At 43.6% G+C, this 13,057-nt stretch overlaps 1 protein-coding gene and 1 long non-coding RNA gene across 2 annotated transcripts in view; one reads left to right on the top strand and one right to left on the bottom strand.

The window, feature by feature from the left end:
• Positions 1 to 13,057, bottom strand: part of LOC143897140 (uncharacterized) — a 164,407-nt gene that overhangs the window by 34,257 nt on the left and 117,093 nt on the right. The gene's annotated exons all lie outside the window — the stretch shown is intronic.
• LOC143897023 (uncharacterized) overlaps positions 9,248 to 13,057 on the top strand; it is a 48,856-nt gene continuing 45,046 nt past the window's right edge. Inside the window, exon 1 of the mRNA XM_077405311.1 lies at positions 9,248 to 11,215. Coding sequence (XP_077261437.1) covers positions 10,093 to 11,215 — 1,123 coding nt within the window. The 5' untranslated portion in view covers positions 9,248 to 10,092. The remainder of the gene's footprint in view (positions 11,216 to 13,057) is intronic.

Genomic DNA, 13,057 nt, shown 5'->3' with positions numbered 1-13,057 from the left:
AGAGCATTTATGTTCCAAGATCGAAGCGGATTCCATTTTAGATATTTCAGTCAAAAATATCACGGTCACATATAGAATTTTTAATATATAACAACTCGATAATAAATATGTATATAGCATTTTATATATATTTATGTATAAAGGAAAAATTAAAATTTAATGCTATATTGTAAAAAAACATAAAACGCACATGTTTTATTGTTATTAAAATAAACGTAGCAAAATTTGCCATTATCAAGCCTTATGTAACTGCCTATCGCGATCGCGAAAAAATGGCAACGCCGCTATGTAAAATCGCGTAGAAGACAGAACGATGAAACCTCTAGGTCGATCGGAGTATTGCGAATCGATCGGATTCAGAGTTACGCTCGCAAATAAATGCCTCCGGAGGAAGCATCATCGTCGTCGTCGGGGTTGTTGTTCGTGCGCCACGATGGAGCTGCGAAAGTGATTTGTGAACGGATCGAGCGCCCACTTCGTCTGCTCGATCGTCGAGCCCACCCATAGATATTGCCCGAAGTAGGCAAGCATGTCTAATGCGTTCATCGAGCACGTCCATATAGACGGGGGCTCCGAGAAGAAGAGCAGCGTATGCGTTGGGGGATCTCTCGTCGATTTGGGATTTACATGTCACGAGTCCGAGCGATTTGTCGCGCGCGCAGGTCAACCCCGTGCGAGGGTCACAAAAACCAGAGAAAATCGGAACAGAAAAGCTCGTCAAGTCGTCGATAGACTCTTAGGACTCTTGAAACGTGAAAGAGCCTTGATTGCTGCGTGAATAAACCAGATTGATGGCTGTAGCTATTCACGTTCGTCTGTTAACGCGCGCGAGCGCATTCGGATTGAAGCAAATTTCAATGACAAGATGACAATATTAAGATTTTTCATTTAGATGAGATATAAATGAAATATTTATCTTCAAAAAGTGACATGTAGATTTAAGTTAAATATAGTAGGTAGCCTGTTTTTAATCGCGCAGATACGAGCGGAAAATATTTTATCTGAGCGAAGCGCACTCTTTAGAGCACGATCATGTATGCGGTGTTTAATATACATTTTTCGGGTATCGAGCTTTACGCCGTATTTCAAGCTAAACTCGTAAACGGGGAAAACTGGTGTTATCGATCCTGTGTGTTACCAGCAGATAGAATTTTGCAGTATCTGTGACGAAGGCGACATTCAATTTGTCACCTCCCTAGCTGTTCTTCCATCAGACGGTCTTAGGCTATATCGAATCACTTCCGGACGATGAAGCACGACCCGTTCCCATCCTCCCTCGCTCTTCCAACGGTAAGAAATCTAGACTAGGGTTCGCCCTCCCAATAAGCAATGTTACTGTCTATTGATCAACATTAGGGATTAAGGCCGCAATATTAAATCAAAGGGAGATAAGTGAAAAATAGACATAATATTAGAAACAAACAATGTATACGTTAAAATATTACAAATATAAAACTTGCAAATATATGTATATTGTATTAAAAATAATTTAATTTATATAAAAAATATTTCCTCCATAAAAATTTGCGTAAAAATTGTTACTATCAAGCGGCGTAGACGTATAAAATTGTGACGACGATCAATGTTAAAGACAAAATTTATATTATAATCTCTTCAAGATAAATTACAAAGGCAAAGAAACAAGCTTTTATTTTCTTATATCTATTCAAAATTAGAAATTGTGAAAGAAATAATCGTCTATGTTTGTGATGTTTAAAAATTGACGATGATCATGAGCATGTCCAATTTCGTAAAGTCAAACAAATAAGAATTACCAATTTACTATGTTGCGGCGATTCTTTAGCCAACGAAACTTATTTAGCCAGTCTGCAAAGCTGGTACAGAAAAGAAATGGAGAAAAGAGCCCGGCTACTTGCTCATAATTCACGCGAAGTGTTATTTCGTCGAGTTTGTGGTTCTGAGTAAATCTTTTGTACGAGTGTGCTGATCGGGGATCTCTCTCACGACGCATTGTTTCCCATTCGACTCACAGTCGTGCCGCAGCCATCTTCGCTCTACGAGGGTCGCGTGCCTAATAAGTGATGCTTTGGAGCACCGTCACCTTCGCGGAGGTTAACAAAGCCGAGTCGTTTGTTCGATTGGTCGCGGCCACTCAGTCGTATTGTTCGGCCGCTCAAAGGCCGCTGGTCATCTGTAGATATTTACCTCGACAGCCAGAAAAGCTACGATCGTTCGCTAGCGCCTTGGACTATCATTTTCTAGCGAATTTGAACAAATGGGGACCTCTATTAACGCTCGACTCTCGGCCATTTAGTTGGGAAATGTGACACAGGAAATACGACTCAATATAAGAAGTGTTTAGAATTCATAAATTTGATACAAAACAGATCGATACAAAATAGTTGTTTCTAAATCTAAAGTAGGTAACTCGACAACTTGGACTTGGTTTCTAATGATTCTTCTTAGAGATGAAATACACACGATGCAATTAAACAAAATGAAGAAATTGGATTTACAATTTTTACTGCTATATAAGTTCTTCAACATTCGCTTCGATGCAAAATATTTTAGGAAATAAACAGTAATCGATTAGAAATATTACAACTCGATTTCTTGAAGACCAAAAAAGGAGCAACGTCTTTCGCCTCTTTAAAGATTAAATACGAAACATATTTCGCGCTAAAATCAGCTATAAACAAAGTCTGGCCAGTCACGTTTTTGTCTCGCCCAAGGTTCGCGCGAGGGGACAGAGCGTAGGAGGGGCGACGAAAAGCTCGAGACGCGCGTTTCGCGAGAGCGTGAAAATTTCGGTGCTTTATCGTATTGCCGGCGCGCTCGCTCGCTCGCTCGCTCGAGCAAGCAAGGCGACGGAGGCGCGCGGAGGGAGGAAGCAAAAATCCCTCGCGATATATAAATCGATTTACGGGGCGAGCGTCAAAGGGCCGCTCGACCAATCGGCTGGTGGATGAGGCGGTGCTCGAGCGGAACGCCGCTGTGCCGAGCGAGCGGAGGCGCCGCGCCGAGAGGGAATGCGTTTTGCCGAGTGCGCGACAGGGAGGGTAGAAGTCCCGGGTACGCGAAGTGGGGGCTCAGCGCGGCACGGCATGGGCATGGGCGAACGGCGGCCACGGCGGGTCGCGCTGGTGGGACCGCGGTGGGGCTGCAGCGAGGGGATCTGGCACACACACGCACCCGACGCACGTTGCACCGTACGCGAAGGGCGGAAGGGGGGCGGGGGGCGGGGGGCCGCCCATGAGCCGCGCTGCGCCTTCCTCGCCTCCGTGACCTGTCCCGAACTCTCGTCAATTACGACTAAATACACGTATCGCGTCTAATATGGAGGACATACCGCGACGGGATGGGCCGACAGCCCGACGGAGACTTGCCGTCTACCCGTCTACCGCGATCGAACTCGCTATATCTACGCGAGCGACTTCGGTTTAACGTACATACCTCTCTACGTAGGGTAGGATGCGCCGTACCGACTCTGTCGTTAAGGCGTCGCGCGTCGCCGGTAGACGGAAAAACTACTATACCTATTAGGCATCGTGTGTGCTAATGTGCACCGTCGATCTTATATACCCGGTACGAACGTAAATATCTAAACAGTAGGCCGGGGACTTCAGGTAGCACCGAGAAAAGAATTAGTGCTGTGTTTATACAGGACACATCTTTATTTAACGCATTTGATGTTAACATGCTCGTTTGAAAATTATTTACCTTGCATCGACCGATTTCGTTCTACGTAGACACATTACGAGAATCGTCCAAATTATACAGATATGCAAAAAGCTTTTTTTTTTTAATTTACTCTGCGTAAAGCGATCCAACATTTATTCTGAAATTCTAAAAAAAAAACCCGCAGATAACAAAAATTATCTAAACGTTCGTATTTTCTAAGCAAAAGCAAATCGTATTTGGTACTAATGTGATATTGATGCGATGTAATTGCATGCACGAATCAGCTTTTTGATTAAAAGTTAGTGAAAAGTGAGTGACGGACTGTCACGTGAAGCGTGGGACATATTGAGATTGTCCGCGAAAATAATATTCATAAATGCATCTGATACAAATTTTCATCGATTCATTTGACATTTGCTAAATAGATGCATCGAAATCACGCGATATCTGCGCGAGCGCGAGTCCGACAGAATTGGTCTGAAAGCGGGTAGATTCGCGTCCCGATTTCAATAACGCATGGCCTTTTGACATTCTGACAAATGTCACGTGTTCACGGGAGAAAGTCATTTTACAAAGGGCTCATAAACTGAGCATGATAGCCAATAATATAGCATGCGATTAAGCTCTGTAAGTTAATACAATATGTCATTATGCAATTCTCGGGTGGTTTAAAGCTACAAACAATTACATGGCGGAAGCGAAATCGCAATCTCAAAACTGCGAGAATTTTTAGACGCGTATATTATACATTGGAAATGTTACACAAAAATAAAAGATAATTTTCACGTTATCATGCATACTTATGCTAGTATTAAAGATAAAACGATGATCGCACGTATATTCGCGAGAAGAGAGAAAGGTGTCCACTATTATGCATTTCTGCGAATCAATTTAAACAAAAGTATCAAACAATCGTCTCGTTACACGCATAAAAGGCAGGTCATTTTTTACCGCTCGAGGCGCATACCTACCAACGGACGCGCCGCGTGAAAAAGAAGGAATTATCAATTAAAAAGGTCGGTCTTTCTCACTTTGTAAAAAATGTCTTAATGTAATCTGCGTTCGCGTGTGGCCCGGGAACGACGAAACTGGTGGCCGCTGGGAAGCAATCAAGCGGGACGGAGGGAAAGAAACGAGGGCGGAGGAGACCGAGAGGGAGGAGACGGGGACATACAGGCGTAAACTTTTCGGAAAAAAATCCTCATTGATGGATAGTTTATCGCGTCCCGGTCCCGCCAATGATTTCTTCCCTAAATCCTACCTCCCCCGCCTTCCCCCTTCGTCCTCGGTCCACGCACGTATACATACACGCACGGCATCGTCTCTCTCCTCTTTTACTGCACGAGGGTGCCCCCTCCAAGCCCGCCTGGACAACAGAGCCTACCTAAATATCGGGGGATCATGCTAAACGGCGGCAGATCAAAGGGACCGACAGAATCCGGTGGCGAGCTATCATAATAATTAGGCTCGCTCGCGCCTCTTTGTATCGGGATAGAAAAGCCGACGTGGAAGGCCGAGAAGAAGAAGCAAAGATGCAGAAGAAGAGGAAGAAAAAGGGCCGCGGACAGACGGACGGACGGACGGACGGTCCGGTTGGTCGAACTGGCCGGGAAGAGCGGTCGGCACTCGGCACCGTTCCTTGCCCGCTAAATTGAACTTAAGGGGACTCTAAAAAGATTTTACTGATTTCGGTGAATGAGAGATTCGCGGATCCTCGCAATCGGGAGGTACGCGGCCCCGCCGCGGCCGTCGGGTTTCGCACCGGCTTGATTGATTCAATAAATGTTTCTCTACGATTCTTTAAGCCTGATGATCTACAATGTATTCTTTGCTTCCTGTTTTCTGCTCTTAATCTCTTTGCGACTATCTTGTATTTCGCAATTTCGTCGCGTAACGCGATATGTTTTTTGTTCTCTGTCGCCCAAGATAAAAATTGACGAATTTCAGAAGAGACAAAATTAAGAAACATCACGTTACGCGACGGAATTGCGAAATACGAAATAGTCGCAAATAGATTAAGAGCAGAAAACAGGAAGCAAAGAACACATTGTAGATTTGGCTTTAATTGCCGGAGCGGTATCGCGTGATGTCGTGTATTAGAATTAAATACAGGGTATCCGTGAAACAAATAGGCACTTTGGGCGAGCGTGCGTTCTCTGATCTGCTTGGAGTTCATCTTTCGTAGCGAGAGACGGGAGACCAATTGTTTCGAGAGAGGCCGTGTTATAAGTGATTGACAACCAATATTATTATGCCTATCTCCGAGGAATAAGATCTCATATTTCATATATCTCTGAACGAATTGTGCTTTAAACGACTTACAATTTGAAGCTCAATAATCATGCCTAATGTTAAAAATTAAGCGGTTATGAGTGAAAACATCTAATCAAGTATCCGATAGGAAAAAACGGCTTCAAATTGGTGAAAGAATATTCTGTCTTGTGCCATGAATATATTTTGAATAGCCCATAAAGTGACAGCGGAATTATATGTCTGTTCATATGATAGAACTCAATTCAATAGAAAATTCACAATCAAGTAATATTTCTTTAAATCGACCGTGACTGGCAATTATTTATTGCCAGTCACGGTTGATTTAAAGAAATTACTTGATTGTTATTCTATACTGGCGAAATAAGAAATTTATTATTCTGTTTAGAAAATTCATAATTGTTAATAAAATGTGAATAAAGACAAGGTCTAAAATAAAGCTAAAAAAATATGAGAAAATTATTTAATATATCTTCTCCCGTTTTCCCCTCTTTTTGACACATCATATCCTTTCAATCATAGAGAACTGTTCTCCAGTATTAAATCAATATCAAAAACACTGTTACGAGAGTCGCATTAATCCTGCGCGACGTGATTGCCTCCGAGTACTGAGACAATTGCTCCTCATATACACGTTGCGTTTGCGCGACATGTATTTTTCAGTAATGCTATGCGAAATAACGACTATTAATCCGCGGCAATCTAGATAGGCAGGATGTCGGTGGGATTGGATTACACGTTGCATGCAGTCGCGCACAATTTAATATCGTCGTGTACTGGCTAAGCGCGGTAAATTGGTTGGCGCGATTTATTACAATTATCGGTGTTCACATTACAGACTCGCGAAATCCGCTTCTGTGAAATTTCGAAGGCACGAAAGCGACTCGTCGCTCGGTGAAAGCAAATTGTTTCTCGGGATTATATAAATTCACATTTGCATCACAAATCGGCAGGTATAATATCGATTTACGACGTATTAGACAGAGATACACACTACATGCGGTATATACGTCAAGTATGTAATGTAAGATGAATTTTCATGCGAATAACTTTTGCTACGTTTCTTTTATATAATATAATGGCAATTAACTTTCATCCGCAATTAATAAGTGAAAGTTCCCTTAATGTTATTTCACTAATAGAGTAGGAGGATCAACTTTGTATTTTAAATGGTGTCAAATATTAATATAATAACGATTAATAGTGTTTCCTACAATTTTAAATAATACGTTGTGTATTTTTTCATAAAATTGGAATAATTAAATAACATACTTTACAATGTTTCCTATTTTTATTGTCAGTGGAATCAAAGAGCTTGGTAAATATGTTCGAGAGACAACACAACGCACACGTATAACGATCCGTCGGATGCGTCCGGCGGAGCGATTCTATCAGCTAAAAACCACGAACATATGGAAAGACAAAAATGACATGCGCCACAGAATTCAGCGGTCTTCGATTCTGTTCTCTTTAAATTGAGTCTGTTCAATGGAAACGTGTACACGCTTATTGCTTTTTCTTTATTCTACAATTCGTACAAAAAATCATGGCGACAATAAGCTACAGTCTGGTTTCTCACAAATTTCAATATAAACTAACTCTAACTCTGATGCTAATAAAAGAACTACTCTTATTCGATAATATATAAATTCATAATTCAAAATATTAATTATTGAAATTAATTGTAACATTGATAATCTAGATAAAGATGAAACCAAAATTATTATCATAATTTCACATGCAAGATAATTGAAGTTCTAGCATTCTTCTTTCTATGTAGATTTTGTAGGTGTATTTAACGTCTCGCGACATAGTCATTAAAAGAAGTAATTAAGATAATTAATTAAAGAAGAATAGCATATTTATCTTTCGCGTGTAACAATTTTTAACCTTTGTAATTTAATGACATCTATAACGGAATGGTAATATCGAGCGATGTTGTTTAGATAGTTGTCGACAAGATTGCTGCAATTACACAGCTAAATCGATTCTTAAATCGGACTGTAGATAATGATCTGCGCATGTAATAGACGCGATATTCTTTTAACGTTGTAATGGGCCAACAATCGTCCGTCACATTATCTACGGCAGCCATCATTTCACATCCTTTGCGTCAAATCGACCTATACTCGATCAGCCTATCTCTGATTCTCTAGAGATATTTGCGTTTGTTGAGTTAACAGTTAACGTTACAATCTATGAGAATCCGTTACAGAGAATTCCACGAGAAAGAATTTCTCTTTCGCTTTTGTGTGCACGTGTAAAAGAGACGATACTCTGATCTGCCAAATTTGAAAGTGGAATATACTTTTATTTATATAGTCTAATATAATTTATGTTTACAAACTATATCTTAAGGCGATAATTTTGTTACGTTGCAAACTGGCAGGTATAATTTACACGTCGACATTGTCGGGTTAACTTTGTTCTGCCTCGCAAATATATTTAAAAGGAAGACCAAAAATATCTTTATCGTTATTTGTATCGTGCCGCGCGTACTTATATTTTATGTTCAAATAACCGCGCGATAACACATAGTAAAGTAGAAAGACGTGGATAATAATAGAGGAAGTAACTGACAAACGGCAAATTATAGAGATGTTACGCATAATGTATAATGCATAATACCACAGAAGACGGAGTCCTCGTCGGTTCCTCGTGCGGAATATATCGCGCGCTATCCAGGCGTATTTGCGCGCCGCGCGCCAAGCTGTTTCAAAGTCGTCCGTCCCCGCGTGATCGAGAGACGCGGCCGTTAACATCCCGCCCGATAATCCGTTCTCAAGACCCGCGCTCGCGGCGGAGGCCGAAATCCACGCTCCGGGTGGGACGAAATCACGGTGGGCCCTCGTTAGTCGCCCTTCGCGTCGTGGAGGGTCAGTCCCACGTCATTCTCAAGTGAGAGAACGCGCGTTTCGAAATGGAGAGAGAAAGAGGTAGATAGAGAGGAGCGCGAGATAGGAGCTACTTCGAAGGGTAGGTAGAATAAAGAGAGTGAAAGAGAGGGAGAGGGTGGGAGCTGGGAGCAGAGGGGGCGAAAGGAAGGAAGGACGGTCGCGCCCGCCGCGACGCTGCGGGATGTTAAGTACGTCTCGTGAAAATTCCATCCCGTAGCGGCGGCGGCGTCATTTTGCTGTACCGGCTACGTTGGGTTACCGTAGGCGGGATCCGATCTCGGCCGGCCCACGGATCCGCCAAAGGGGCGCGTTCTCGCGACGGAGGTGGTACCCGGTGCCGTGGCAGCGGCTTCGAAGCGTGCGGCTGGTCCCGAACGGCTCCACCGTTCTTCTACGCGTGCGCCGAGTCGGTCGTGAGGAAAGCGCCTGCCCAACGCCGGCGCCGGGGTATCCCCGTCCACCGTACCATTTCGCGTCACCGGCTTCGACTGGCTTGAGAGGAGGCACCCAGCTGCCTCCTTAGCACCGAAACTCGTTAAACGCCGACGTATTGACGTTTCGCGCGCGTATCTCGCTCGCAGCGGGTGTCTCAGCGACGCACGGCGTCAGGACGCGGTGTCTCTATCTCCGTGTGCTGGTGTTTCAGTGAGGATAGCGAACGAAGAAGGACTGACATCCGGTCGAGTTTCTGCACAAACAGGTTGCCGGGGACATTCCAGAGCGAAGAGGCGCTCCGCAGCTTGCTCGCCAGTAAACCCCGGTATCATGTTTTAGTGTTCAAACGGACGACGATGGTAGTACGCTAGAATGAGAAGGAAGGACATGAGTCGACGTTTGACGGAATGACAATTGACGTCTCTTGTCCGCGCGAGCTGACATTTGACGGAAGCTACTAAATTTGAGAAAAATGTTTGGACGAGAAATAGGAGACGGATTCGCAAGGCAATGATGTGACTCATGTGTCGGTTCGAGCGCGATGACGGAGAATACGAGTGCGTTGACAGGTCATCGATAGCGATTAGTGCGACTGGTTTCGTGACTGTGGCTCGAGTCGGCGGGCTCCCTGCGAAGATTGTCGAGGACTCGAACATGTTAGGCCAGTGAATGAGACTTGATAAACCGTGTGGAGTTCCCGTGAACAGTTTTAGGACGTAAATGCGTTATCGGAAGAATGCGCGGTGCTTGAAGGGTTGACTTGCCGTGGCCTCGCGACTGGCTGCCGAAAGCCACCAGGCGAGTGTCTCGAGCTTTCTAATTTAGCTCCTTCCTACATCCGCGCGGCATGTGCACCACGGAGATGACTGAATCGTACACGATGTCGCCGTCGACAACGGTATCTTCCAGCGCCGCGACGCCCGGCTGCGTGAGCGGCTCGTCGGCGCACCGACGGACGTCGTGCAGAGGCTCGCCGGGTCGAGGAGACGTTCAGGACGACGAGGACGAGATCTCCGTGGGTTGTCCCAGCCCGCTGCCGCTGGTAGTCGCGACGCCTAATACGGAGGACGAGTTAGCCTCCTCCAGGGAGGATTACGCCGACCGTCTGAGCCCCAGAAGAACCTATCCACGAGATTCGATGACGGAGGACGAGGACAGGGATTATTCCCGCAACGGGGAATACAGGATGTCCAATGGAAGAACTGGCAGCAGGACTCGCGAGAGCGGCGACTCGGTCACCACGCTCAGGGACGACGAGGAGGACGAGGACGAGGAGGATGAGGTGGACAGCAGGACCGGGAGCAACGGAGCGGCAGCCGCTGGTACCACGGATGACTACTTTAAGCCGCTGAAGCGCCTGAAAATGGTGCAGATGCAGCACTCGGACGAGGAAGATGAGAGGGAACGGGAATCCAATGACCGTGGAGTCAAGTCTTTCAGTATCCTCGATATCCTGTCGCATCGGCCGAAGGCGAAGATCGTCCGTCCCTGGGATACGGCGGACTCCGGCCTCAGCCATCAGCACCGTCATCACCTGCAGCAGCAGCATCATCACCAGCACCATCTGCACCACCACCATCACCACAGTAGTCACCCGAGTCACGCAACCGGGCCCCGGGATCTATCGCTGATGGGTATGTCACTCGCGTCCATGTCCGGTTCCATCAGCGAGCCGCCCCTCAGCAGCTCCTCGTCGTCCGGAAGGAGCTCCGTGTCGGATTCCGGTAGCCCGGACCCGCTCGCCCATCATCACCATCATCACGCCGCGCTTCATCACGCGGGCATTCATCCCGGTTTGCATCATCCGGCGCTCCAGCAGCCGCAGCAGCAGCAGCTCAAGAGGAAAATGCCGCAGCAGCACGGCTCCCACGTTGGCCAAAACGGCAAGAGAACCACAGGGCAGGGCAGTCCCTTGGACGCACTCTTCCAAATGACCAGCAAGACCTTTGACGCGGGCGAGCACAGTCAGGGTAAGCACTCGCAAACTTTCACATTCCTCAGACTTCTGCTTGTGACTGGATTTGCAATATGTCCTGAGAATACGTCTCTTATCAATTATAGAGGTAGTTTCGGGGGAAATTGTGTGAAACTGACTATGATTCTTGAGACATGAATACATCTTTGCCTAGAAACGAATTTTGTTTATCTTATATTCTAACAAAATTTCTCTCTAACGTGTTTTATATACATATATGATTTGTTTAATTATGGATAAGCAGGTTCATAAAATCAACTGCTATTTAGCTGAATACTTAAATTGGATTTTATCTTGTTTTTTGTACTGCCACTTCTATTATAACGTAGCAATAAATAATTCTTAAAAAAGAAATATTAGAATACTCTAATTCTTATCTTCGCATCTTATTCGTTAGGAAAAATAATTGGTTAATGATTTATTGATAGTAAGAAATGCGAAATTGTTCGAAAATTGATTATCCTATATCAGGTGTGATTAGAATAAATGAGAAAAATTAGTTCTTTAATGATACTTATTTATCTCAATCGTTGAACTTCCATTAAGTAATTCCCGCTCAGGAAAATAATGTTTTTAATACGGTACATATACATGTCGGGCATCCTATATATTTATTGTGTTTTTATGCAGTATAAGTGTTTTACTTCGCGCGATACAAGATACAAGGCATTCGCGATTCAAGCCAAGCGACGGCAACATCATTCAACTAAAAACAGTTTTAAGCGAACGAAGAAAAACAGTTTTGAGCGAATAATCGTCGTTTTTTCATTTTCGCTTTTAATTGAGACATGTAATTTGAATGTTTATGGCGATTCATAAAACACCAATGTCTAGCCGCAATATAACTAGTTATGTGCAAAAAATGCAAATCGCTCGACGATGAGTTTCGAAATTCGGCCATGCAATTTTAAGATTGCCTAAATATCGTTACGTCGCGTTTACATTCTGAAAAGTCGCAGAATCGCTCATAATCGGTGAGTTTAAGTGTCGGCGATGATTACGGGTTTTGATTTTCGATTAATGCATCTCGTGAGAGTCAGGAAGCGTTAGCCGCGTTTAATTCTTTCCAAAACGGCGCTTTATTTCACTCCTTTACAGCCCTGTAACCTAACGTACGGAACGTTTCAAACTTCATGGTGCGTTAGGTGGCAGGTGCCAAAAATACGAGTCAGCAAACGCTTATAAACCGAGCTCGCGCAAACATTTAGAATCTGCAACCTTTCCGGACCTCTGTCGCATCACTTGACCTGTATGACGAGTCACTTATGAGTAATACTCGATGTATAATACCGATGTATAATACGTTTCAATAAACTTGTAATCGATGAATATTAACACAGTTTTAAGACGTAAATAAGCAAAAAAGGCTGCAAAGAACATATGAATGCACGCAGTCGAAAGAAAAACACGATGAAGAAAACGTGACTTCTTTGATATTAAATGCAATTTAATATGATTAAACGTAAGTTGTAAATTGTTGTAATTTGTAATGACATATGATACAAATTACTTCCGATATTACGTCTAACATAGTATCGTATGTATCAATATATCGACTTTGAAATTGTTTTACTCTTTTAATTGTTAGCTTTTAAAGTCCTCGGATATTTCAGTATTTTTAAAACTTACATTCTTTAAATTAGTTATTCAATTAGGCAAATTGTGCTCAGTTATCTAACTATGAGGTTTAATTGGTTATTGTTAATGCATGTTAAATTAACGTGCCGATAACGATTAATATTAACAAAAAATAAATAATAAAAAATTACCCATGTTTCAAGAGATTATTCTCGCATTATTCATTCAAATAATGTTCCAATGATAATGACAGATACAC

Source organism: Temnothorax americanus, unplaced genomic scaffold, assembly GCF_048541705.1.
Source record: "Temnothorax americanus isolate GAGA-0224 unplaced genomic scaffold, ASM4854170v1 Scaffold2, whole genome shotgun sequence".
Classification (NCBI taxonomy): Eukaryota; Metazoa; Arthropoda; class Insecta; order Hymenoptera; family Formicidae; genus Temnothorax; species Temnothorax americanus.
Note: the sequence above shows the minus strand (reverse complement) of the source record. Positions and strands in the feature narration are given on the sequence as shown.